The sequence below is a fragment of the Sylvia atricapilla genome, chromosome 27, assembly GCF_009819655.1.
Source record: "Sylvia atricapilla isolate bSylAtr1 chromosome 27, bSylAtr1.pri, whole genome shotgun sequence".
NCBI lineage: Eukaryota > Metazoa > Chordata > Aves > Passeriformes > Sylviidae > Sylvia > Sylvia atricapilla.
Window position 1 is genome coordinate 2,984,824 of NC_089166.1, and position 25,132 is coordinate 3,009,955.

At 52.9% G+C, this 25,132-nt stretch overlaps 3 protein-coding genes and 4 pseudogenes across 3 annotated transcripts; all 7 read right to left on the bottom strand.

Moving 5' to 3' along the window:
* Positions 1–597: 597 nt before the first annotated feature.
* Positions 598–1,637, bottom strand: LOC136372381 (feather keratin Cos2-2-like; annotated as a pseudogene).
* A 2,748-nt stretch (positions 1,638–4,385) lies between these two features.
* LOC136372128 (feather keratin Cos2-2-like) lies at positions 4,386–4,715 on the bottom strand. The gene has a single exon (XM_066336597.1). The coding sequence runs from the start codon at positions 4,713–4,715 to the stop codon at positions 4,386–4,388; it is 330 nt and encodes a 109-aa protein (XP_066192694.1).
* A 2,590-nt stretch (positions 4,716–7,305) lies between these two features.
* Positions 7,306–8,409, bottom strand: LOC136372151 (feather keratin Cos2-2-like; annotated as a pseudogene).
* Positions 8,410–9,986: 1,577 nt separating this feature from the next.
* Positions 9,987–10,316, bottom strand: LOC136372129 (feather keratin Cos2-2-like). Its single transcript, XM_066336598.1, has one exon. The coding sequence runs from the start codon at positions 10,314–10,316 to the stop codon at positions 9,987–9,989; it is 330 nt and encodes a 109-aa protein (XP_066192695.1).
* Positions 10,317–12,906: 2,590 nt separating this feature from the next.
* Positions 12,907–14,010, bottom strand: LOC136372148 (feather keratin Cos2-2-like; annotated as a pseudogene).
* Positions 14,011–15,587: 1,577 nt separating this feature from the next.
* Positions 15,588–15,917, bottom strand: LOC136372130 (feather keratin Cos2-2-like). The gene has a single exon (XM_066336599.1). It carries the CDS (start codon positions 15,915–15,917, stop codon positions 15,588–15,590), a length of 330 nt encoding a protein of 109 aa, XP_066192696.1.
* Positions 15,918–18,894: 2,977 nt separating this feature from the next.
* Positions 18,895–19,673, bottom strand: LOC136372407 (feather keratin Cos2-2-like; annotated as a pseudogene).
* Between the last annotated feature and the right edge of the window lie 5,459 nt (positions 19,674–25,132).

Sequence of the window (25,132 nt, forward strand, 5' to 3'; positions counted from 1 at the left end):
AGTCAGGAGAACCAGGGGAGGGGCTCTGAACATGAAAGACAAACAAGGTAACAAACCAGGTTGCCGTAGGAGGGGAAAGCTGGGCTCAGCCTGGAACTTCCCAGGCACAGGGAGAGGCCCCAGAGTGATGGACAGGACGCAAGGATTACATAACACAAGACTGACATACAACTGTACCAAGGAAAGGAACAAAGGGAGTTAACTATAAAGGGGTACATGGAATAAACCATTTACTGAGAAACAGCATATAAGCAGAACAGGAACATCTAACCCATAAGTACAGAATGAGCAGCACCAGAGAGGAGGTTGTGGGCTGTCCCCCGGCATTGCTGATTCCCACCCACCGCCTTTCACCCCCCTTTTCTGCCAGGTTTGGGAATCGTCTTCCTCCCCCAGTAGCTGCAGTGGTGTAGTGAGGGATGTATTTGTGAACCACCTTTTCAGCAAGACAAAAGACACAAAGTGAAATCCACTGTAAGGAGTCCCAACCTCTGCTTCCTCTGCCTTTTTCCCTGAGCTCACCAGAAAAGCTGACACAGATGGAAAGAGGATCAGAATCCAAGGCTTGGTTGCAAAATTACTTTACTGACTCTAAACAACAAATGGAGCTAGTTCTCAGAGAGCACCAGGAGCAGCAAGTGTGGTGCAGTTGGGGTGAGCATCTGCTGGTCTGCAGAGGGAGGGAGGGAGAGAAGAAAACAGGTCCCAGTAGGCTGGCATTGGGTGATGCTGACAGGAAAGCAAGCAAATAGAAAAAAGAGAGCATGAGAAGGTAAGTAAAGTCAGAAGCCCTATATACAGTGTCCCAATATTGTGTCATCATTCCAGCACCAGGTTCTGAGGTCTTGGAGGTTCATGCCCTAAGATGTTGCCAGCAGATTTAGCAGGGACGACATCTGCTGCCTCCATAGCAGTTGGTGATGCAGGAGATGTCAAAGCCCCCAGAGCTGATGGGCACTCCGCCGCAGCTGAGGATGTTGCCCACTGCAGCAGAGGTGGAGGATCCCACGGCAGTGTTCTGTGGGAAGGAGCTGAGGACGGGGCCGGGCAGGGTCACCAGCACAGCAGGTGGCTCAATGACGACGTGGGAGCTCTGGCACTGCCTGACACAGCACTCATTGCAGCTGCTGGCCAGCGGGCAGGGGCCGCAGGGCTGGCAGCAAGGGTCACAGGGTCTGCAGCAGGACATGGCTGGGGCTCACAGGTGCACCTGGCACAAAGGGCAGGGAGAAGCAGAAAGTGAGGACACATGAGAAGCAGCACTGCACCCAATCACCCTGCAGCCAAGACACCTCCTGGCCCTCATTACACTGCCCAGCCCAAAGCCCAGCAGCCACCTCTGCCAAGTCCCAGTTTGTCTTTCTCTGGCTGCACAAGACCTTCTCTCTCCTGCCCTCTGTTAACACACATGGGTCCCAGCCCTGGGCTACTACAGGCCCCCTCAGGTGAGACCTCCAGCCAGGACAGACCTGGCCTTGAAAAGGATGAGAGGCTTTCCACTCAAATGATTCCTGAAGAGAAGGAGGTGAGAGAAGTGAATGAGGGAGCAGAGACTTGGGCTGCCTTTTATAGCTGTCTTGCTTTGCCTCAGGCCCAGAGGTACGTTTGCAGAAGCAACAATTTTGTGACCAGCTCATGTCAAATGTGTACCAGCCCAGCAAATGGTAGGGGTTCTGTCCTGGTTTCCTGCATTGCTGCCTTTTCATTTTCTGGCTTCTGCTGTGTATGTTCCTATTTCCTACGTAAAGCCTTGTGTTGGGGCTGGGTGAGAGGCACAAGAATTTCCAGGATGTAAACAGCTTAGCACAGTTAGCTGAGTGCTCAGATCATTGTCTGGTGGCATTCCATGTAGGCACGTGATTTTCACCTTTGTCATCCCTGTTGGTTTCTTTGTGGCAGGATTTTTAGTGCATCATGCTCATTCTTCTTGTGCACATGCACATGAGCTGACATTTGAGGGAAGTGGAAAGATCTTTTTTCTTCTTCTTCCCCATCACTCTATGGCAGTCACTTTTTTTTCAGTCAGATGCACTTCCCTGGGAGGGTTTATCCTTCTTGCTATATTTACAGTATCTCAGGAAAATTGGGCTGGTCTCTTCAACCTCACCGTCTTTCTGTACACTCTCTGTGGGTCGTTCGGGAAGTCAAGGACCATTTCTATGGCTGGGTTCCTTCACAGGGTGCTTGAGTTCTCAGAGTTGTCCTCAACACTTCAACAGAGATCCGCTCTTTGATGGTTTTCATTTATGAATGTCAGGATTGTAAGGTTCAAGGGAGGCCCTCGTAAGCACGTGTGTCACTCTGTGCATGTGTGCATCATGGGGGCTTGAATGTGAAGGTTTCTCCTTTGGCGTGTCCTTTGGTCCCACAGAGGCACTGGTTGCCCTGGAGAGACAGAGCCAATGGACAGCTGAATGGTGCTGCTTTGACCTTACAGAGAGGTGTCCAGAGGACTGAAATGTAGCCTCTGCCTCCTCCACCCTCCACTTCCTGCTTTATGTTCAGGAAGAAAGCCCAGAAATCCTGCCAGCCTCTGCAGGCCTTCATCCTAAATGGATCCCACTCTGCTGCAGTGTTGCTGGTGAGTGGGTGTGGTGTCCCACTGGCAGGGGAACGAAACAGCCAGGATTTGTACATGCTGGCGGTTGGGAGGAAAGACCAAAGTCAGAGAGTCCAAAGAAGCTTTCACATTTTATTAATAAATTGCAGACTTGGCATGGAAAAAGAGGAATGGAGAGGGAAAGGAGAAGGGAAGGGGAAGATTAAAGAGAAATCCCACCACATGCTGGTCTTTCTGGCCAGGTTGTTCTTACTCGTAATCTTTGGTGGTTTTTACCAGCTGTGTTGGTTTGACCTTAGCCTGGTGGCCAGTGCCCTGCAAGCCATTCCATGACTCTCCCTTCTGAACGGGGGTAGGGAAGAGAAAATAAGATGGGAAACAACTAGAGGATTGACATAATGCAGCTGACTAAAGCAAAACCATGCATAACAATCTACTGTAGAAGCTTTCATTCATCTGATTGTTTTTCACAGTGTGGTAGCCATTGTCTCTTGCCTAAAACGGATGATGTTTGATAGCTGGGACAGAAAATCCCAGGAATGGGTTCTGTGAGAAGAGTCCAGTGTCTCCCACCATATCTGACAGAGTCGGCTCCAGCTCTGTCCTAAGGGGATTCAGCTCTGCCCAACACAGAGCACATTTGTCACACTGCTGATGCCTCTGTGGAAGCAGATTTCATAAGGAATGATTTGAGTTGGGAGGAAAGGGTTAAAGGCAAGAGAATCAGGAGGATGACTGTAGGTGTGCTCAGGTGACCTGGTGGCTGAGAAAGCCAAAGCCTGAGGGTATCAGTGTGGGAAACCCCAAAAAGGATGGCTACTGGTGTTTCATCCTGTGTTTGGAGAAGCACAATGTCTGTGTAGAGACAAGGGCGGTGTTTGGAGAGACTTGGAGACACTGTCACAGACATGCTGAACTCCCTGTTCTGGGAGAGAGAAGATCAAAGCGCAGAGATCACAAAAAGCACAGAGACATCATAGCACTGGTGTAAAGAGAAGCTCTGCCAGTTAGGACTGAGCCTAAGGGGGAAAATGTTCCAACTTGTGAATCTTTGCCACAGGGTCAATTTATCCCTGTCCGTGGAGTTAGATAAGGAAATAAATTTACTCTTTACCTTTTCCACCATGGTATTGTGGTTGTTCCGTCTGCTCTACTGTGACAACTGAAAAACTTGGAATGAAAGGGAACTTAAGCTTTTTTTTTTTTTTTGCAACACTTCATCCACCTAACCAAAAATGGGCAAGAATGGAGCCCACCAAACCAACTGGCTCAAAGTGCTGAGCATCCTTGCATAGGAGATTTCCAGCTATGAAAAACCTCCTTGTCTCCAGGCAACTTATTCCAGTGCCTCATCACTCTCACTGTCAGAGATGTCTTTGTCAGCTCCAAGGGAAAGGGCACAAGGAAAATCCATAGCAGTGAGTCACACTCCCTGCTTTCCATCATACCCTTGAGGAGGATGGAAGAGTTCTCGCAGAATGAAGGACGAATCACAGGCTCCGGAATAAATGCAAAACTACTTTATTGAATCTATAGGAAAAAAGTGGGTACATCAGAGACAGCAACAGGACAACCCACAAAGATGGAGTGGGGGTGTCCATCTGCCAGGCTGGCAGATAGAGGGAGGAAAGGAGTGGGCAGATGATCCCACTAGGCTGGCACTGGGTGGTGGTGCCAGGAAAGGAAGGGAAGAGAAAGGAGGGAGCAGAAGAAGGAACTAATAGTGGAAAAGTGTAAATTCAATGTCCCAAAATTCTGTCATTATTCCAGCACCAAGTTCTGATTTCTTGGATGTTCTTGCTCAAGAAGGTTGGCCTCAGCATCTTTAGCAGGGACGACAACATCTGCTGCCACCATAGCAGTTGGTGATGCAGGAGATGTCAAAGCCCCCAGAGCTGATGGGCACTCCCTCAGTGCTGAGGATGCTGCCCACAGCAGCAGAGGTGGAGGATCCCACGGCAGTGTTCTGTGGGAAGGAGCTGAGGACGGGGCCGGGCAGGGTCACCAGCACAGCAGGCGGCTCAATGACGACGTGGGAGCTCTGGCACTGCCTGACACAGCACTCATTGCAGCTGCTGGCCAGCGGGCAGGGGCCACAGGGCCGGCAGCAAGGGTCACAGGGCTGGCACTGCTGGCACTTCTCTGGGCAGGACATGGCTGGAGCCTGGCGCTGCACCTGGCACAGAGGGCAGGGAGGAAGCAGAGCACACGCACACCTGAGACACAGCCCGCAAGGCACCCCCAGCCAGACAAGGCCCCTGCTGCCTGCGCAGCTCCAGGCTCTGCAGCCCCCAACTGGGCATCCTTTGCCTGAGCCCAGCACGCTCCTTCTGAGCTCAGCCAGGCCCAGCCGCGCTCCTGCCTAACCTGGATGGAAGTCAGCACCTGAGCGCAGCCTCAGCCTCTGGCCAGAACACACCGTCTCCCCTCTGCCCACAGCAGCACCATTGCAGAACACCACTCCCAGAAGTACAAGGAGCAGGAACAAGGGCTGCAAAGCTCAGTGCTGTCCTAGAGAGCATGGAGGAGAAAGGTGGTTCCAACTCACCTGGTTGCCAAGGAGCAGGAGGTGACAGGAGTGCTTGAGAGAGCCAGCAGTTAGGCTGCCTTTTATCCTGGCCCCACAGTGCCTCAGGGCCCTGCATCCATTCCCCATAAGTGACGATGTTCCCGCATGATCCCAAATGAACGGAAACATCTCTGGGAATGGCATGGCATGAGTTGGTTTTTCCCTCCACAATGACTTTGCATTTCCTGGCCTCCATCCTTCCCATTCCCTCACGGACACTTCTTCTGAGAGCTGGTATGTGAGATTCCACGTAACCTGGGGGCAAGGATGTGTCAGTGTGGGTAAGAGTCATGAACTAAGTGCAGAAGGGATCTCAAGGATGTAGGTGATGCCAGCCTGAGGCGTTCCTTTGGATCTTTTTGGTTTCTGCTGCCTGGAAGGGCCCCATCTTCTCCCAACCATCCTGTCTTTGGCTCATCAGCTCTCCCATCTGCCTAACCTTCCAGGGAAAACCTCTTTGCCCTCCTTCTCGGCCTTCGCTGTCCATGAAACTCTTGCAGCACTGCTGTCTGAGCTTCTGTCCTGCTTGGATTGACCTGAACCTGCTCTGGCTAGGAGCCCCCCTATTGGAGTTCCCAATACCTCTGAGGCTCCAGCACTTGCAGGAAAACAGAATACATAAATTAGCGAGATGGCATGATCAAGTGTGTCTTGAAAAAGCCAACAGGGTTCAATCAGGAAAGAAAATAACACAAACACAACAGCTAAGCCCAGCACAGCAGAGGGACTGGTCCCACGCACTTGCTGCAACAGCCTGAAAATGCGCTGAGCCTCTTAGTTCTCTCTCTTTAGTGCTCGACAGTTCAGGTGGGCTCTTTGGCCCTTGGCCCAATGAAATCGGCAACAGGCTTTGAGTTACACCGACTAAGCCCAATCCATGCCTCTGTACTGCCACTGAGCCAAGTACTGACAGGACAGCAAAGATGTTTCTGGGTCCTTTACCTGATAAGAAATGCAAGGGCTGAGTCTAAGACCTTTCCCTATATGGCAATACCTGCAGGGGGTACGGGGTGCATGCCAACACTCCCCGGCATCCCCTCGGTCACATCCCTTCCTATGGCCTCTGCCCCATGTGCTCCCCCACAATAACGTGCCAGGCAGTGCCTGGGGGCCCTGGGGCCATGCCCCAGTGTGTGCCAGTGTCTGCACATCCCTGGGCTTCTGCACCCGTGCCAACAGCCCCTGGAGAGCCTGTGGCCTACACAGGGCTGGCTGTGCTCAGGGCAGGGCACTTGTGTGCAAGCCCCGTGCCCGTGTGCCTGTGCCCGTGTGCTGGGCTCTGTGCGTCTGGGGTCATGTCTGGGCACAGCTGGGCAGGCTGGCAATGTGTCAGTGGCCCTGTGTGTGTGCCCACAGCTGTGCCTGAGCTAACCTCTCAGCCCAGCCATTGCAAGCCCCGTAGGGACTTCCCTGCCCAGCAGTGCCAGCCACCCACACACATTCAGCCCCCAGGGGCTCGTCTGCAGGAAGCTGGAGAGGGCCACGGCACTCCCATCTCCCCAGGACAATCCCAAACCCAGGCCATCCCTTTGCTGTCACCTCCAGGCAGCCTGGGGGCACTCAGCACTTTCCCAGGCTCATTGCTCCTGCCTAATGGAGAAGCTTGGAGGTCACCGTGTCCTGGTGGCTCTGTGGGGATGGGGCAGTCCTGTGACCACACTAGCCTGTGTCCTGATCCAGGAGCGGTGGGAAATGCTGCTGTCAAAGAGAATGAGGCACGTGGAGAACAGTGTTTGACCGTGTCTGGGAGGGGGAAGCCAGAAGATGGGAGAGTTTCTCCTCTCCCGCACCCAGAAGGGGAAAGAGTGGCAGCCTCCAACGCGGTGGGAAGATGGCTTTGGTTCTGCCCTGGTGCTTAGTTGATCCTCTGAAGCCCCTCAGCCCTGGCTGACCGGCTGGAAGCTGGAGAAAAGGCTAATGTGAGGCACGTGTTGGAAGAGAGGAGGTTGTGGACCGTCCCGAGACACTACTGTTTCCCATTCCCTCTCAGGTGACCTTTTGCCATCATCTTCTCCTGATGCTCACTATTTTGGGGAAGCAAGGGATGTATTTGTAATCTTCAACAAAAAAAGTCCAAAGTCAAAACCACCTGGAAGTGACAACCCACGGCTTCCTCCAGCTCTTGCCCTGAGCTGACTGGAAGAGTTCCCACACAAGGAAAGAGAAAGCGGGGGCCCAGGTTTGGATGCAAAACAACTTTATTGAGTCGAAGGAAGAAAAAGGAGGTGGCTCAAAGGGAACGCTGGGAGCAGGCACTGGGGTGCAGTGAGGGTGTCCATGTGCCTGGCCTGCAGAGGGATGGAGGGAAGCCAAGAGGTCCCAGTAGGCTGGAATTGGGTGGTGCTGACAGGAAAGGAAGAGAAGGAAAGACACTGGAGAAAAGCAAGAGGAACGCAAGGGCACAGATGCGTTGTTGCAAAGATCCATGTTCAGTGCTGCTCCACATTCTGAGGTTATTCAGAGGTTGTGGACGTTCTTGCCCGAGGAGGTTGCCAGCAGATTTAGCAGGGGGGACAGCATCTGCTGCCGTAGCAGTTGGTGATGCAGGAGATGTCAAAGCCCCCAGAGCTGATGGGCACTCCGCCGCAGCTGAGGATGTTGCCCACAGCAGCAGAGGTGGAGGATCCCACGGCAGTGTTCTGTGGGAAGGAGCTGAGGACGGGGCCGGGCAGGGTCACCAGCACAGCAGGCGGCTCAATGACGACGTGGGAGCTCTGGCACTGCCTGACACAGCACTCATTGCAGCTGCTGGCCAGCGGGCAGGGGCCGCAGGGCTGGCAGCAAGGGTCACAGGGCTTGCAGCAGGACATGGCTGGGGCTCACAGGTGCACCTGGCACAGAGGGCAGGGAGAAGCAGAAAGTGAGGACACGTGAGAAGCAGCACTGCACCCAATCAATCACCCTGCAGCCAAGGCACCTCCTGGCCCTCATTGCACTGCCCAGCTCAAAGCCCAGCAGCCACCTCTGCCAAGTCCCAGCCTCTCTTTCTCTGGCTGCGCAAGACCTTCTCTCCCCTGCCCTCTAACAGCACAAGTAGGCCCCAGCTCTGTGTTATGACTCAACCCCTCTCAGCTGAGACTTGCAGCCAGGAAAGAGCTGCTCCTGAAGTAGCAGGAGCAGGAGGAGTAGAAGAGGCTTCCCACTCACCTGATTCCTGAAGAGAAGGAGATGATAGAAGTGAATGAGGGAGCAGAGACTTGGGCTGCCTTTTATAGCAGCCCTGCACTGCCTCAGGCCCAGAGGCACCTTTGTGAAAGCAATAATTTTGTGACCAGCTCATGTCAAATGTGCACCAGCCCAGCTAATGGTAGGGGCTGTGTCCTGGTTTCCTGCACTGCGGTCTCTATTTCCTGCTTACTGCCGTGTGCATTCCTATCTGAAGAATTCTTCTGGGGCCAGGATGAGAGGCCCAAGAATTTGCAGGATATAAGGACATCAGAGTAGGCAGGAGGCTCGCATCACGGTCTGGTGGCATTCCTTGCAGGCACATGAGGTGAACCTGTGTCATTCCTGTGGGTTTGTTGGTGGCCAAGTACTCAGGGCATCACTCTCGTTCTTCCTGTGCACCTGCCCATCTCTCCCTCATCTCTCTGTGACATGCCATGGCTTTTCACGTGCAGCCTGTGTTCCCAGCCCATTTTTGGAATGGGTTGGGCATATAAGGTCTTCCTTGTGCTCTCGCTTCCCCTCTAATACCTCTCCCTTTGGTCAACAGTCCTTGCCCGCTTCTCTAGCTCCTTCCTGCTCTGGCCCTGGGCTGGATTACCAGCTGTGCTCAGCACACCTTGGCAGGGTGGATGGTGCCCAGCAAGCTGCCCTATCTACCCCCTTTGTCTGGTGGGAAGACAAGGTCAAATGAAACAGAGAACAACTTGAAGCATGATAGAAGGCAGTTTGTTAAATAAAACCAAAAGGTTATGCACGCACAGGTACACTGGCAAAGAAAATAATTCATGGCCAACTTCCCTCAGGAAGCAAGGGCTGGCCACTTGCCAGGAAGCAGGCCTTCCTCATGTCTGCTGGTTGCTCACAAAGGGAAACCGTCTAAGTAAGGCTGCAGGAACAGGCTCTGTGAGAAGGGTAGAGCGGCTCCCGCCACGTCTGACTCAGTCAGCTCCAGCTGTGTCCAAAGGGGACTCAGCCCCGCCCAACACGGAGCACATCTGGCACACTGCTGAGGCCTCTGTCCAAGCAGACTTCATTAGGAGTGGCTTGGGCTGGAAGGCAACTTCAAGGCCATTTCTTTCCACTCCTCCCGCCCTCAAGAGACGGGCACTAATGCTACCCACTCAAGCAGCTTGCTCAAAGCTCTGTCCAACCTGGTCTTGCACATTTCCAGGCTTGAGGCACCCAAAATCATTCTAGGCAAGATATTCCAATGCCTCACCACTCTCACAGGCAGGGACGTCTCTGTCTTCTCCATGGGAAAGGGAACAAAGAAAATTGCACTGCAGGGATTTCAATGCTGCGCTGTCTCCCCCATTTTCCTATGAGCAGTCTGGAAGTGTTGTTGTAGAAAGAAGGTGGAATCACAGGCCGCACTTTGAATGCAAAAGCAACTTTATTGAGACAGAAGAAGAAAAGGAGGAGGCTCACAGGGATCACCACAAGCAGCTACTGAGATTCCCCAGCGATGTTTGAAGTCCCGGCCTGTGGAGGGAACGAGGCCAATGGGTCCCACTAGGCTGCCACTGAGTGGTGGCGACAGGAAAGGAAGGGAAGAGAAAAAGAGAGCAGGAGAAGAAGGAAACAGCAATCTGAAGCTCTAAATGCAGTGTCTTAAAGTTCCATCTTCATTCCAGTACCATGACCTGAGGTCTTGGAGGTTGTGTCCGCAGGATGTTGGCATCAGCATCTTTAGCAGGGACGACAACATCTGCTGCCACCATAGCAGTTGGTGATGCAGGAGATGTCAAAGCCCCCAGAGCTGATGGGCACTCCCTCAGTGCTGAGGATGCTGCCAACAGCAGCAGAGGTGGAGGATCCCACGGCAGTGTTCTGTGGGAAGGAGCTGAGGACGGGGCCGGGCAGGGTCACCAGCACAGCAGGCGGCTCAATGACGACGTGGGAGCTCTGGCACTGCCTGACACAGCACTCATTGCAGCTGCTGGCCAGCGGGCAGGGGCCGCAGGGCCGGCAGCAAGGGTCACAGGGCTGGCACTGCTGGCACTTCTCTGGGCAGGACATGGCTGGAGCCTGGCGCTGCACCTGGCACAGAGGGCAGGGAGGAAGCAGAGCACATGCACACCTGAGACACAGCCCGCAAGGCACCCCCAGCCAGACAAGGCCCCTGCTGCCTGCGCAGCTCCAGGCTCTGCAGCCCCCAACTGGGCATCCTTTGCCTGAGCCCAGCACGCTCCTTCTGAGCTCAGCCAGGCCCAGCCACGCTCCTGCCTAACCTGGATGGAAGTCAGCACCTGAGCGCAGCCTCAGCCTCTGGCCAGAACACACCGTCTCCCCTCTGCCCACAGCAGCACCATTGCAGAACACCCCTCCCAGAAGTACAAGGAGCAGGAACAAGGGCTGCAAAGCTCAGTGCTGTCCTAGAGAGCATGGAGGAGAAAGGTGGTTCCAACTCACCTGGTTGCCAAGGAGCAGGAGGTGACAGGAGTGCTTGAGAGAGCCAGCAGTTAGGCTGCCTTTTATCCTGGCCCCACAGTGCCTCAGGGCCCTGCATCCATTCCCCATAAGTGACGATATTCCCGCAGGATCCCAAATGAACGGAAACATCTCTGGGAACGGCATGGCATGAGTTGGTTTTTCCCTCCACAATGACTTTGCATTTCCTGGCCTCCATCCTTCCCATTCCCTCACGGACACTTCTTCTGAGAGCTGGTATGTGAGATTCCACGTAACCTGGGGGCAAAGATGTGTCAGTGTGGGTAAGAGTCATGAACTAAGTGCAGAAGGGATCTCAAGGATGTAGGTGATGCCAGCCTGAGGCGTTCCTTTGGATCTTTTTGGTTTCTGCTGCCTGGAAGGGCCCCATCTTCTCCCAACCATCCTGTCTTTGGCTCATCAGCTCTCCCATCTGCCTAACCTTCCAGGGAAAACCTCTTTGCCTTCCTTCTCGGCTTTCGCTGTCCATGAAACTCTTGCAGCACTGTTGTCTGAGCTTCTGTCCTGCTTGGATTGACCTGAACCTGCTCTGGCTAGGAGCGCCCCTATTGGAGTTCCCAATACCTCTGAGGCTCCAGCACTTGCAGGAAAACAGAATACATAAATTAGCGAGATGGCATGATCAAGTGTGTCTTGAAAAAGCCAACAGGGTTCATTGAGGAAAGAAAATAACACAAACACAACAGCTAAGCCCAGCACAGCAGAGGGACTGGTCCCACGCACTTGCTGCAACAGCCTGAAAATGCGCTGAGCCTCTTAGTTCTCTCTCTTTAGTGCTCGACAGTTCAGGTGGGCCCTTTGGCCCTTGGCCCAATGAAATCGGCAACAGGCTTTGAGTTACACCGACTAAGCCCAATCAATGCCTCTGTACTGCCACTGAGCCAAGTACTGACAGGACAGCAAAGATGTTTCTGGGTCCTTTACCTGATAAGAAATGCAAGGGCTGAGTCTAAGACCTTCCCCTATATGGCAATACTTGCAGGGGGTACGGGGTGCATGCCAACACTCCCCGGCATCCCCTCGGTCACATCCCTTCCTATGGCCTCTGCCCCATGTGCTCCCCCACAATAACGTGCCAGGCAGTGCCTGGGGGCCCTGGGGCCATGCCCCAGTGTGTGCCAGTGTCTGCACATCCCTGGGCTTCTGCACCCGTGCCAACAGCCCCTGGAGAGCCTGTGGCCTACACAGGGCTGGCTGTGCTCAGGGCAGGGCACTTGTGTGCAAGCCCCGTGCCCGTGTGCCTGTGCCCGTGTGCTGGGCTCTGTGCGTCTGGGGTCATGTCTGGGCACAGCTGGGCAGGCTGGCAATGTGTCAGTGGCCCTGTGTGTGTGCCCACAGCTGTGCCTGAGCTAACCTCTCAGCCCAGCCATTGCAAGCCCCGTAGGGACTTCCCTGCCCAGCAGTGCCAGCCACCCACACACACTCAGCCCCCAGGGGCTCCTCTGCAGGAAGCTGGAGAGGGCCACGGCACTCCCATCTCCCCAGGACAATCCCAAACCCAGGCCATCCCTTTGCTGTCACCTCCAGGCAGCCTGGGGGCACTCAGCTCTTTCCCAGGCTCATTGCTCCTGCCTAATGGAGAAGCTTGGAGGTCACCGTGTCCTGGTGGCTCTGTGGGGATGGGGCAGTCCTGTGACCACACTGGCCTGTGTCCTGATCCAGGAGCGGTGGGAAATGCTGCTGTCAAAGAGAATGAGGCACGTGGAGAACAGTGTTTGACCGTGTCTGGGAGGGGGAAGCCAGAAGATGGGAGAGTTTCTCCTCTCCCGCACCCAGAAGGGGAAAGAGTGGCAGCCTCCAACGCGGTGGGAAGATGGCTTTGGTTCTGCCCTGGTGCTTAGTTGATCCTCTGAAGCCCCTCAGCCCTGGCTGACCGGCTGGAAGCTGGAGAAAAGGCTAATGTGAGGCACATGTTGGAAGAGAGGAGGTTGTGGACCGTCCCGAGACACTACTGTTTCCCATTCCCTCTCAGGTGACCTTTTGCCATCATCTTCTCCTGATGCTCACTATTTTGGGGAAGCAAGGGATGTATTTGTAATCTTCAACAAAAAAAGTCCAAAGTCAAAACCACCTGGAAGTGACAACCCACGGCTTCCTCCAGCTCTTGCCCTGAGCTGACTGGAAGAGTTCCCACACAAGGAAAGAGAAAGCGGGGGCCCAGGTTTGGATGCAAAACAACTTTATTGAGTCGAAGGAAGAAAAAGGAGGTGGCTCAAAGGGAACGCTGGGAGCAGGCACTGGGGTGCAGTGAGGGTGTCCATGTGCCTGGCCTGCAGAGGGATGGAGGGAAGCCAAGAGGTCCCAGTAGGCTGGAATTGGGTGGTGCTGACAGGAAAGGAAGAGAAGGGAAGACACTGGAGAAAAGCAAGAGGAACGCAAGGGCACAGATGCGTTGTTGCAAAGATCCATGTTCAGTGCTGCTCCACATTCTGAGGTTATTCAGAGGTTGTGGACGTTCTTGCCCGAGGAGGTTGCCAGCAGATTTAGCAGGGGGGACAGCATCTGCTGCCGTAGCAGTTGGTGATGCAGGAGATGTCAAAGCCCCCAGAGCTGATGGGCACTCCGCCGCAGCTGAGGATGTTGCCCACAGCAGCAGAGGTGGAGGATCCCACGGCAGTGTTCTGTGGGAAGGAGCTGAGGACGGGGCCGGGCAGGGTCACCAGCACAGCAGGCGGCTCAATGACGACGTGGGAGCTCTGGCACTGCCTGACACAGCACTCGTTGCAGCTGCTGGCCAGCGGGCAGGGGCCGCAGGGCTGGCAGCAAGGGTCACAGGGCTTGCAGCAGGACATGGCTGGGGCTCACAGGTGCACCTGGCACAGAGGGCAGGGAGAAGCAGAAAGTGAGGACACGTGAGAAGCAGCACTGCACCCCATCAATCACCCTTCAGCCAAGGCACCTCCTGGCCCTCATTGCACTGCCCAGCTCAAAGCCCAGCAGCCACCTCTGCCAAGTCCCAGCCTCTCTTTCTCTGGCTGCGCAAGACCTTCTCTCCCCTGCCCTCTAACAGCACAAGTAGGCCCCAGCTCTGTGTTATGACTCAACCCCTCTCAGCTGAGACCTGCAGCCAGGAAAGAGCTGCTCCTGAAGTAGCAGGGGCAGGAGGAGTAGAAGAGGCTTCCCACTCACCTGATTCCTGAAGAGAAGGAGATGATAGAAGTGAATGAGGGAGCAGAGACTTGGGCTGCCTTTTATAGCAGCCCTGCACTGCCTCAGGCCCAGAGGCACCTTTGTGGAAGCAACAATTTTGTGACCAGCTCATGTCAAATGTGCACCAGCCCAGCTAATGGTAGGGGCTGTTTCCTGGTTTCCTGCACTGCGGTCTCTATTTCCTGCTTACTGCCGTGTGCATTCCTATCTGAAGAATTCTTCTGGGGCCAGGATGAGAGGCCCAAGAATTTCCAGGATATAAGGACATCAGAGTAGGCAGGAGGCTCGCATCACGGTCTGGTGGCATTCCTTGCAGGCACATGACGTGAATCTGTGTCATTCCTGTGGGTTTGTTGGTGGCCAAGTACAGAGGGCATCACTCTCGTTCTTCCTGTGTACCTGCCCATCTCTCCCTCATCTCTCTGTGACATGCCATGGCTTTTCACGTGCAGCCTGTGCTCCCAGCCCATTTTGGGAATGGGTTGGGGATATAAGGTCTTCCTTGTGCTCTCGCTTCCCCTCTAATACCTCTCCCTTTGGTCAACAGTCCTTGCCCGCTTCTCTAGCTCCTTCCTGCTCTGGCCCTGGGCTGGATTACCAGCTGTGCTCAGCACACCTTGGCAGGGTGGATGGTGCCCAGCAAGCTGCCCTATCTACCCCCTTCTCTGGTGGGAAGACAAGGTGAAATGAAACAGAGAACAACTTGAAGCATGATAGAAGGCAGTTTGTTAAAGCAAAACCAAAAGGTTATGCACGCACAGGTACACTGGCAAAGAAAATAATTCATGGCCAACTTCCCTCAGGAAGCAAGGGCTGGCCACTTGCCAGGAAGCAGGCCTTCCTCATGTCTGCTGGTTGCTCACAAAGGGAAACCGTCTAAGTAAGGCTGCAGGAACGGGCTCTGTGAGAAGGGTAGAGCGGCTCCCGCCACGTCTGACTCAGTCAGCTCCAGCTGTGTCCAAAGGGGACTCAGCCCCGCCCAACACGGAGCACATCTGGCACACTGCTGAGGCCTCTGTCCAAGCAGACTTCATTAGGAGTGGCTTGGGCTGGAAGGCAACTTCAAGGCCATTTCTTTCCACTCCTCCCGCCCTCAACAGACGGGCACTAATGCTACCCACTCAAGCAGCTTGCTCAAAGCTCTGTCCAACCTGGTCTTGCACATTTCCAGGCTTGAGGCACCCAAAATCATTCTAGGCAAGATATTCCAATGCCTCACCACTCTCACAGGCAGGGACGTCTCTGTCTTCTCCATGGGAAAGGGAACAAAGAAAATTGCCCTGCAGGGATTTCAATGCTGCGCTGTCTCCTCCATTTTCCTATGAGCACTCTGGAAGTGTTGTTGTAGAAAGAAGGTGGAATCACAGGCCACACTTTGAATGCAAAAGCAACTTTATTGAGACAGAAGAAGAAAAGGAGGAGGCTCACAGGGAGCACCACAAGCAGCTACTGAGATTCCCCAGCGATGTTTGAAGTCCCGGCCTGTGGAGGGAACGAGGCCAATGGGTCCCACTAGGCTGCCACTGAGTGGTGGCGACAGGAAAGGAAGGGAAGAGAAAAAGAGAGCGGGAGAAGAAGGAAACAGCAATCTGAAGCTCTAAATGCAGTGTCTTAAAGTTCCATCTTCATTCCAGTACCATGACCTGAGGTCTTGGAGGTTGTGTCCGCAGGATGTTGGCATCAGCATCTTTAGCAGGGACGACAACATCTGCTGCCACCATAGCAGTTGGTGATGCAGGAGATGTCAAAGCCCCCAGAGCTGATGGGCACTCCCTCAGTGCTGAGGATGCTGCCCACAGCAGCAGAGGTGGAGGATCCCACAGCAGTGTTCTGTGGGAAGGAGCTGAGGACGGGGCCGGGCAGGGTCACCAGCACAGCAGGCGGCTCAATGACGACGTGGGAGCTCTGGCACTGCCTGACACAGCACTCATTGCAGCTGCTGGCCAGCGGGCAGGGGCCACAGGGCCGGCAGCAAGGGTCACAGGGCTGGCACTGCTGGCACTTCTCTGGGCAGGACATGGCTGGAGCCTGGTGCTGCACCTGGCACAGAGGGCAGGGAGGAAGCAGAGCACACGCACACCTGAGACACAGCCCGCAAGGCACCCCCAGCCAGACAAGGCCCCTGCTGCCTGCGCAGCTCCAGGCTCTGCAGCCCCAAACTGGGCACCCTTTGCCTGAGCCCAGCACGCTCCTTCTGAGCTCAGCCAGGCCCAGCCGCACTCCTGCCTAACCTGGATGGAAGTCAGCACCTGAGCGCAGCCTCAGCCTCTGCCCAGAACACACCGTCTCCCCTCTGCCCACAGCAGCACCATTGCAGAACACCCCTCCCAGAAGTACAAGGAGCAGGAACAAGGGCTGCAAAGCTCAGTGCTGTCCTAGAGAGCATGGAGGAGAAAGGTGGTTCCAACTCACCTGGTTGCCAAGGAGCAGGAGGTGACAGGAGTGCTTGAGAGAGCCAGCAGTTAGGCTGCCTTTTATCCTGGCCCCACAGTGCCTCAGGGCCCTGCATCCATTCCCCATAAGTGACGATGTTCCCGCATGATCCCAAATGAACGGAAACATCTCTGGGAACGGCATGGCATGAGTTGGTTTTTCCCTCCACAATGACTTTGCATTTCCTGGCCTCCATCCTTCCCATTCCCTCACGGACACTTCTTCTGAGAGCTGGTATGTGAGATTCCACGTAACCTGGGGGCAAGGATGTGTCAGTGTGGGAAGAAGATATTAACTAAGTGCAGAAGGGATCCAAGCCATTGCAGGTGATGCCAGCCTGGGGCACTCTTTTGGAGATTTATAATGCTGCCAGTTCTTTGTGATTCCTCCTGACTGGAAGGAAGTCTATGCTCCCAGCCCTCCAGACTCTTGCTCAGCACCCAAGGGTGCCACTATGTGATTTCTCAAGTATATGAACGTATTTGTCTTCTGGCTCATCTTGCACAATCCTTGAGACTCCTGTAGCTCTGCTGCCTGAGCTTCTGTCCTGCTTTGTGCTCTCAGAATATGCTCTGGATGGGAACTCCCCCAGAAGCTCCTCGTTCACATCCCTTCCTATGGCCTCTGCCCCATGTGCTCCCCCACAATAATGTGCCAGGTATTGCCTGGGGGCCCTGGGGCCATGCCCCAGTGTGTGCCAGTGTCTGCACATCCCTGGGTTTCTGCACCCGTGCCAACAGCCCCCGGAGAGCCTGTGGCCTACACGGGGCTGGCTGTGCTCAGGGCAGGGCACTTGTGTGCAAGCCCCGTGCCCGTGTGCCTGTGCCCGTGTGCTGGGCTCTGTGCGTCTGGGGTCATGTCTGGGCACAGCTGGGCAGGCTGGCAATGTGTCAGTGGCCCTGTGTGTGTGCCCACAGCTGTGCCTGAGCTGACCTCTCAGCCCAGCCATTGCAAGCCCCGTAGGGACTTCCCTGCCCAGCAGTGCCAGCCACCCACACACACTCAGCCCCCAGGGGCTCCTCTGCAGGAAGCTGGAGAGGGCCATGGCACTCCCATCTCCCCAGGACAATCCCAAACCCAGGCCATCCCTTTGCTGTCACCTCCAGGCAGCCTGGGGGCACTCAGCTCTTTCCCAGGCTCATTGCTTCTGCCTAACGGAGAAGCTTGGAGGTCACCGTGTCCTGGTGGCTCTGTGGGGATGGGGCAGTCCTGTGACCACACTGGCCTGTGTCCTGAGCCAGGAGCGGTGGGAAATGCTGCTGTCAAAGAGAATGAGGCACGTGGAGAACATTGTTTGACCGTGTCTGGGATGGGGAGGCCACAAGACGGGAGAGTTTCTCCAGAAGGGGAAACAGTGTCAGCTTCAACTGTAGGAGGATTCCTTTAATTCTGTACTCATGTATAACTGAGCCCACAGTTGTGTATAAAAGAGGCTTAACGATAACGAAATAAAAGTAGGAAATTGGTGAAATAAATGGCACATCAGTTGGAATACACAGGCGGTGATATTTCATTTGAAAATGGAAACATGAATATTACAATTGCATGTTTCTCCTTAGGATACATCTGATCCTGATAGTTCAGATGCATTATCTTCGATGACTCCACAGAATCCATACTGTGCCAAGAACTCTGCGTGACTTTCATGCTTTAGAGTGTCAGAAATATTGACTTGGGAAAACAAGTTAAGTGACAGCAATGCATATGCAGAAATACACAGACTGACCCACTGCATTTATGTATTGCTGTACTGTGAGTGATGTTGAGAGAGAACATCTTCGATCAGAGCATGCGAAGTGGAAATGTTGGACTGTTCTTCCTACTCCATGATTTGGCAGAAGTCCAGAGCCTCAGGGGCCACCATGGAGGTGCTGGTTGGACTTGAGACACTGGGCCACCCTGGCATCTCAGAGCACATCTCCTCCAATGGGTACTGAAGAGCCTGATCACTGTTCCACTGGGAGAGTGAAACGATCTCTGCACAGGGTGGGCAAGTGAGGCCATTCCCTTGCTCTTCTTTGCTTCTTCAGAAAGACATCCAAATGTTTTTTCTAAAGATGCATCTTGGTGCCAGTCTGAAAGGTGAGCCTGCACTGGTTCAGGAATGTGTTTGTGAGCTCCAATGGAAAGAGCACAAAACAAAATCCACTGCAGTATGTCCCATACTCTGATTTTACCACCCCTTTTTCCCCTGAGCTCCTTGGAAGAGCTCCCAGAGATGGAAGGATAAATTATACTCAAGGTTTGGATGCAAAACCAGCTTTATTGAGTTTTAGAAGAAAATGAGGAGGTTCAGAGAGGGCACCAGGAACAGCCACTATGATGAAGCAGGAGTGTCTGTCTGTTGGCCCTGCAGAGCAAAAAGGCCAACACATCACACCAGGCTGGCATTGGGTGGGGGTGAAGGAAAGGAAGGGAAGAGAAAGGGAAGAGAGTGTTGTAAGCCAACAGTAAACCAACAGCCTAAATATACAATGTTCCAATGATGCATCTGCAGTTCAGGACCATGTTCAGAGATCTTAGACTCTAGACCCCAGTGTTCCCAAGGGCACTGCCAGCAGATTTAGCAGGGACGACAACATCTGCTGCCACCATAGCAGTTGGTGATGCAGGAGATGTCAAAGCCCCCAGAGCTGATGGGCACTCCGCCGCAGCTGAGGATGTTGCCCACAGCAGCAGAGGTGGAGGATCCCACGGCAGTGTTCTGTGGGAAGGAGCTGAGGACGGGGCCGGGCAGGGTCACCAGCACAGCAGGCGGCTCAATGACGACATGGGAGCTCTGGCACTGCCTGACACAGCACTCATTGCAGCTGCTGGCCAGCGGGCAGGGGCCGCAGGGCTGGCAGCAAGGGTCACAGGGCTTGCAGCAGGACATGGCTGGGGCTCACAGGTGCACCTGGCACAGAGGGCAGGGAGAAGCAGAAAGTGAGGACACGTGAGAAGCAGCACTGTACCCAGTCACCCTTCAGCCAAGGCACCTCCTGGCCCACATTGCACTGCCCAGCTCAAAGCCCAGCAGCCACCTCTGCCAAGTCCCAGCCTCTCTTTCTCTGGCTGCACAAGACCTTCTCTCCATTGCCCTCTCCCAGCCCAAGCAGCCTCCTGCCTTCTGCTACAATAGACCCTCTCAGCTGAGACCTCCAGCCCAGAAACAGCTGCTCTTAAAGCAGGAGGAAGAGGAGGAGAAGGAGATGAGGCTTTCCACTCACCTGATTCCTGAGGAGAAGGAGGTGAGAGCAGTGGATGAGAGAGCAGAGACTTGGGCTGCCTTTTATAGCTGTCCTGCCTTGCCTCAGGCCCAGAGGCACCTTAATGCAAGTCATGATTTTGTGACCAGCTCATGTCAAATGTGCACCATTCCAGCTAATGGTAGGGGTTGTGTCCTGGTTTCCTGCACTTCTGCCTTTTCATTTTCTGTCTAATTCCATGTGCCTTCCTATCTGAAGAATTCTTTTAAGTGCTGCGATGAGACGCCCAAATATTTCCAGGATATAAACATGTCAGTTCAGGCAGAAGACTCAGATCGTGGCATTCCATGCGGTCAGTTAATGAGAACCTGTATCATGTCTGTGTGGGGTTTTGTGCTAAAATTTTCAGGGAATATATACTGCTCTCATTCCTGTATATGAAGGACTGCCATCTGAGGGGACATTAGGCATCCTTTTCTGTTTTTCTCCCTGACTTTCTGTGACAGTCAGTCATGGCTGCACTGGCCCCATTGCAACACAAACATTGCTCTCAGGAAAATTCAGTGGGTCTCATTTGCCTTATCCTCTCACTGTGCAGTCTCTGTTGGTGATCTGTGAACACCAGCAGTGTGTCTGTGACCTGGTCTTTCCCCAGTATACCTGAGTCCTCTCCTGTCAGAGTTGCTCCCAACATGTCCTCAGTAGGGTTCTGAGGTACTGGTATTTTTATGGCCTTCTGTGAAAATAAAGAGTTTTCTTTGGTCATGCGTGAGCACACATGAGTCAGTCTGTGTATGTGCTTGTGTGTGTGAATCTCATCATGAGGGCATATGAAGATTCTCTCAGTCGCCACCCACTCCCTCCCCACCCCTTGATTTGTCCTTCAGCACCACAGAGTAGCCAGGCATCTTTGCTGGAAGAAGCCAATACACAACTGAAAGGTGCTTTTAGAGAAGTACTTGCAGAGCTGAAATGCAGCCTCTGCTCTCTACATCCTCCATTTCTTGCTTTATGTTCAGGAAAAAAGTCCAAGAAGATCTTTGCAACTCTGTAGATTTTCATTCCTTAATGGAAAATTGAAGAAGGGGGTAATTGCTTTGTCTCTTTTTGAAAGACAAGTGTCTGCCAAGAAAGTCAGGAACCTCCCTTGGAATGGAGAATATGACCCCCTTCCCTCCAAATTATTATAACTTTGAAATTAAGGGGCTTTCAGGCAAAGGCAGGGAAAAGGAATAACAGTTCTTTACCAGTATGTGTATGTATAACAAGGCAAGCAAACAACAACTATGGCAGCAACAACAAACAAAGAACCCAGAAAACCCAATAAAGTCTCTTCCCTGCTCTTCAAGCACTTTCCCCTTTGGTGCAGTTCCGGTCACAGCCAGCAGGGGCGCTGGTGGCTCCCGGCCGGGCAGGGCTGGTGCGCTGATTCCCCCGAGCCTGCAGGGGGCGCTGTGGCTGGAGCTCAGTCGTGTCTCTGCATGTGGGTAATGGCGGGTGGGCAGGCAGGAGAGATGGAGAAGGGGCTTCCTTTACAAACCCACAAGGACAGCCATTCCCGGAGCCCCTCTAGATAGCAAAATGAGCTGTAGCAGGAAACCCGGAAGCAGCAAGCTGGAGCAGCAGGGATGAGCAGATCACGGTGTGGTAGCCGAGATGTGTCAGAGACTCTGCAGCTGTAGCAGGAGCCTCAGGGTGTCCCTACAGGCAGGGGGGCAGGGTTAAAGTGTATTGAAGAACCAGTGGCAGTGGCAGAGAAGTGTTAGGGTTGGGCAGCAGCAGCCCAGCTCCTGAACACAGCAGAGAGAGGCTCCCGTGAAGGGGAAAGGGCTTGGGCATTCTGGGGCTTCCCCTGAGGCACCTGAGCAGATAGTGAAGGGTCCCCTGTTTGGTGAGGTGGGGAGTTAATGAGGTCACAGTGCAATGGCCACTCTTAAGAGCAAAGCTCCACTAACAGTAGGAGAAGGCAGCAGAAGGTAGTACCCTACAGACTTGGTGAATTCTTCCCACAGAGACTGCGGCCTCCTTCCCCTCCAAACACTAACAGCAAGACAACAGCTGAGCCCAGCCCCCTTTTTTTTCAAAGCACCAATTCTCAAGCTATCTGTGCCCCTCTGAAAGAAACCTTAAGATAAGAGAGTAGGGAGCTAAATCCTCTCTAGGGCAACTTCTTTTGTCTCTCTTACAGACCTGGTCGTTATTGTCTCTTAACAACAAAATGGGAGAAAATTCCCTAAGACAAAGAAAACAAAAGGAAGAACCCTAACCTCCTACAGGCTTGAAGCTCTAAATACCATATCCCAAAACTCTGTCTTCTGGCCAGCACCATGTTCCAAGTTCATTCCCAGCAGCTTTAGCAGCTTTTCAGGTAGGGGTCTTGTTTGATTAAAAATAATTTCATGTCCAGATGAGTGAAAAAGGAAAAGTTCGGCAAGCACAGTCTGTGCAATCATTGGGCAATATTTATACCCCTTTGGTATAAATCTGAAAAAGTGTATTGTCTTCACTTCCATGCAAGTGTGAATTGACAAATCATGTTCCCAGCATGGAATAAAAACCCATTTCTTTTACATCCCCAGTTGCCATCCATGAGTGGGAGGCTTTCTGCATTTGAACTACCAGGTGTACAGAATTTAGCACAGCCAGAGTTGTAGTTTAGTTTATTGTAGTTTAGTTGTAGTTGTAGTTTAGCACTACAGATTCAGTGTTAGCATGATACCAAAATAATTCAGATGTAAACCTTTTAACACAGTTTTGAGTATTATTCTTTACTGCAGTATTGGGGACTCAGAAGATCCTTCCTCTAATCAAGTGCACCAAGCATAGGGTAAGCAGAATTTTTATCATACACACTGATTACATACTCATTTTCTATCCCTGCTTACTTGAGATATATGCATTTCTTTATTTTACATGGTCACACCCCTTATTGCAAGTCCTTGTTTGGTCTTTTGGGGTCTTCTTCAGTGGTCATCAATGTCTGATATCCCAAAATTTTTCGGGGGCTGTTCCTTGAACTCAGTGTTTGAGTAATGCACAATACCATTGTTTTGCATGACTTTTGTTTTGTCAGCCTTATCTAATATTCCCTAAGGCTACATTGTTCCATTAATTTGGTAAGAGTAAAATGCTGTTCTGTTCTACTGTTCATATCAGGTATTCAAACATTTGGCCTTGATTTTAGGGCCTCAGGGAGCAGAGAGGAACACCAGCATCAGCTGGCATTGCCACACAGGGAAACTACCCACTGTCTCTTCTCTTGAAGGGTTTTTTATTAAAAGCCATTCTTCCTGGTAAAATGTTTGGCCTTTGCCAAATGCAGCCTTTGATCTGCAGAAGCTACAGCTGCCTGCTCTGACTCCTGCCAAGTTCAGCTGTTTGCTATCAGTGTTTCCAGGCAACCTGCAGCGTTCCTTCCCCCAGAGGCTTTCATTCCTGGAAAGGCCACTATCTATATCTGAACCCACTCTCTAAACCAGTTCCTTCACTCCTGCTCCCTCCATGCCCTGGAATGAGTTCTACCCCATCTGTCTACTACTGAGAATTTCCTGAGCAGATGCAGAGCCAAATTCAAACTGACTGATTCCAGAGGTAGACAGCAAAGTTTTGTCCCTTCCTGCTGTGTCTCCTGGGCTTCCCATCCCTCCTGCTGCAGCCTGAACTGAGAGCTCTTGTGCTGAATTAAAACTTTGCATTGCAGCTCCTGTTTACTGCAGTATCAGAGACAACTAAACAGAGCAAACTAGAAAAAGAGTGCTCCAAGCTGAGTATTTTTTTGGCATTTACTGGAAAGGACCAGATGGAAATGCTGTCCCTGATGCACCCCAGGAAACAGTTGGGAAGAGGAGAGGGAGAGGGAGAGGGAGAGGGAGAGGGAGAGGGAGAGGGAGAGGGAGAGGGAGAGGGAGAGGGAGAGGGAGAGGGAGAGGGAGAGGGAGAAGTCACCACTTTTGGCTCCAGCACTGATCCAGCTGATGGAGTATCCAGGGGCCTGGGGGTGCTGCCTGGATTTTGTGAGGCTGCCTCTTTATAGGTGTGCTTCCCTGCCTTGGAGCGAAGTTTACCACTTCTGTGCAAACTAGTTATCAAGTGCAGTTTGTTCATCTAGACATTTCTAGAAATGGGTCAGAAGGCTTTGGGGGTTTTTGGTGGTCTTGATCCTCTGCATTTTGTTGGCCTTTGGTAAACAGTCCATGCCCATTTCACCTCATTCCTGCACTTGTCCTGTGCTGTGCTTCTCCCGAGCAGCCAGAGCAAGGACATTTGTCCCAGAAAAGTGCTGTCCTACCTCCACATGAGCCCTTCTCCAGCCATATGCCATTTGTTCTCACAGTGTCTTCGTACCAAGAACCCTCGGGTGGCCCCACAGCCATCAAGCTGTGGGTTTGAGACACACACAAGTCCCTCTACTCCTATGCTCCTACACCAGTGCTCAGTGAGGTGGACGCAGATGGTATCTGTTGAAAAAAACAGGGCAGGAGATTTACTCTTTTTTAATGCCTTTATTGGAGTCAGCTCAAGATGGGGGCCTGATGGGTCACGTGCATGCTGCCACCACTCCCAGGGGTGACATGGAGGAGGAGGTGTGCAGCTTCGTCTACTGGGGTGCAGTGCAGTCAGAGCCAGGATTTCTGTCCTCATGGGAGCACCAGGAGTCCCTGCTGGCTCAAAGTCTAGGGGTGTCACTCTGGGCTAGTCTCTTGCTCGTCACGGTGACAATATCAGGTCTATGAGGATGAAGTGGGAGGATGATACTACTCTTTCCCAACCATGGTGTGTCCTTTTCAGTTCTCCAGTCACACATTGGCACATCGTCCTTTGGGGTTTTTCTTTTTGGAATGGTGTTAACTGGCTCTTCATTTGCATACACTTCTGGTTGCCATTTTGAGGAGCAACGGGGCTCAACGATAAGCTGGCAGAAGGAGAAACAGAACAAAGGGTTACCACTTAACAAGGAACACTGAACTGACAACATTGTAATAACAACAATTACTACCATTGCTCTAGTCAGACTTGTTAATCTCATCTGTGCCATGAACTTTGGGCAGGAAGAACATGGAGGGAACCAGATAAGATCCATGGGACATTGTGTGCCTGAGCTGCTCTTTTGAGCCCAGCTGTACCTTCAGGAGTCCCTGAAGATGCTGTGAGAAAAAACACAATGTGACTGGAGAAGGGGCTATAGAGAGGTAGGCAGCTTGATTCTGGCACAAACATATTTGCTGTAGTTCCTGGAGAGAAGCACAACATGGGACAGCACGAGGAGATGCATGAGGTCACAAAGTGTACACAGGGGGGGAATAAAGGCCACCAAAGACACCTGAATCTTCCAACCCATTTCCAGAAAGGTCTGAAAGAACAGATTATGTATGAGAATTCCTTTGCATAGTGTGGTGGTTTGGCCAGGAAGTGATTTTTTTCAGGAAGTTGTAGTTTGACAAACCAATTAGAAAGAGATATGTCTCCGTGAACCGACAGGGTTAAATATCAGAGGCTCCTACAGAACAGCCGTTTTCCTTCTGACCAGTGGAGCAGGTAACACCAGCCCTGTGGCAGCTGGGCAGGCAGGGCCAGGCTCCACTGCTCCACTGGGCTTGCGGGACCAGGCCATTT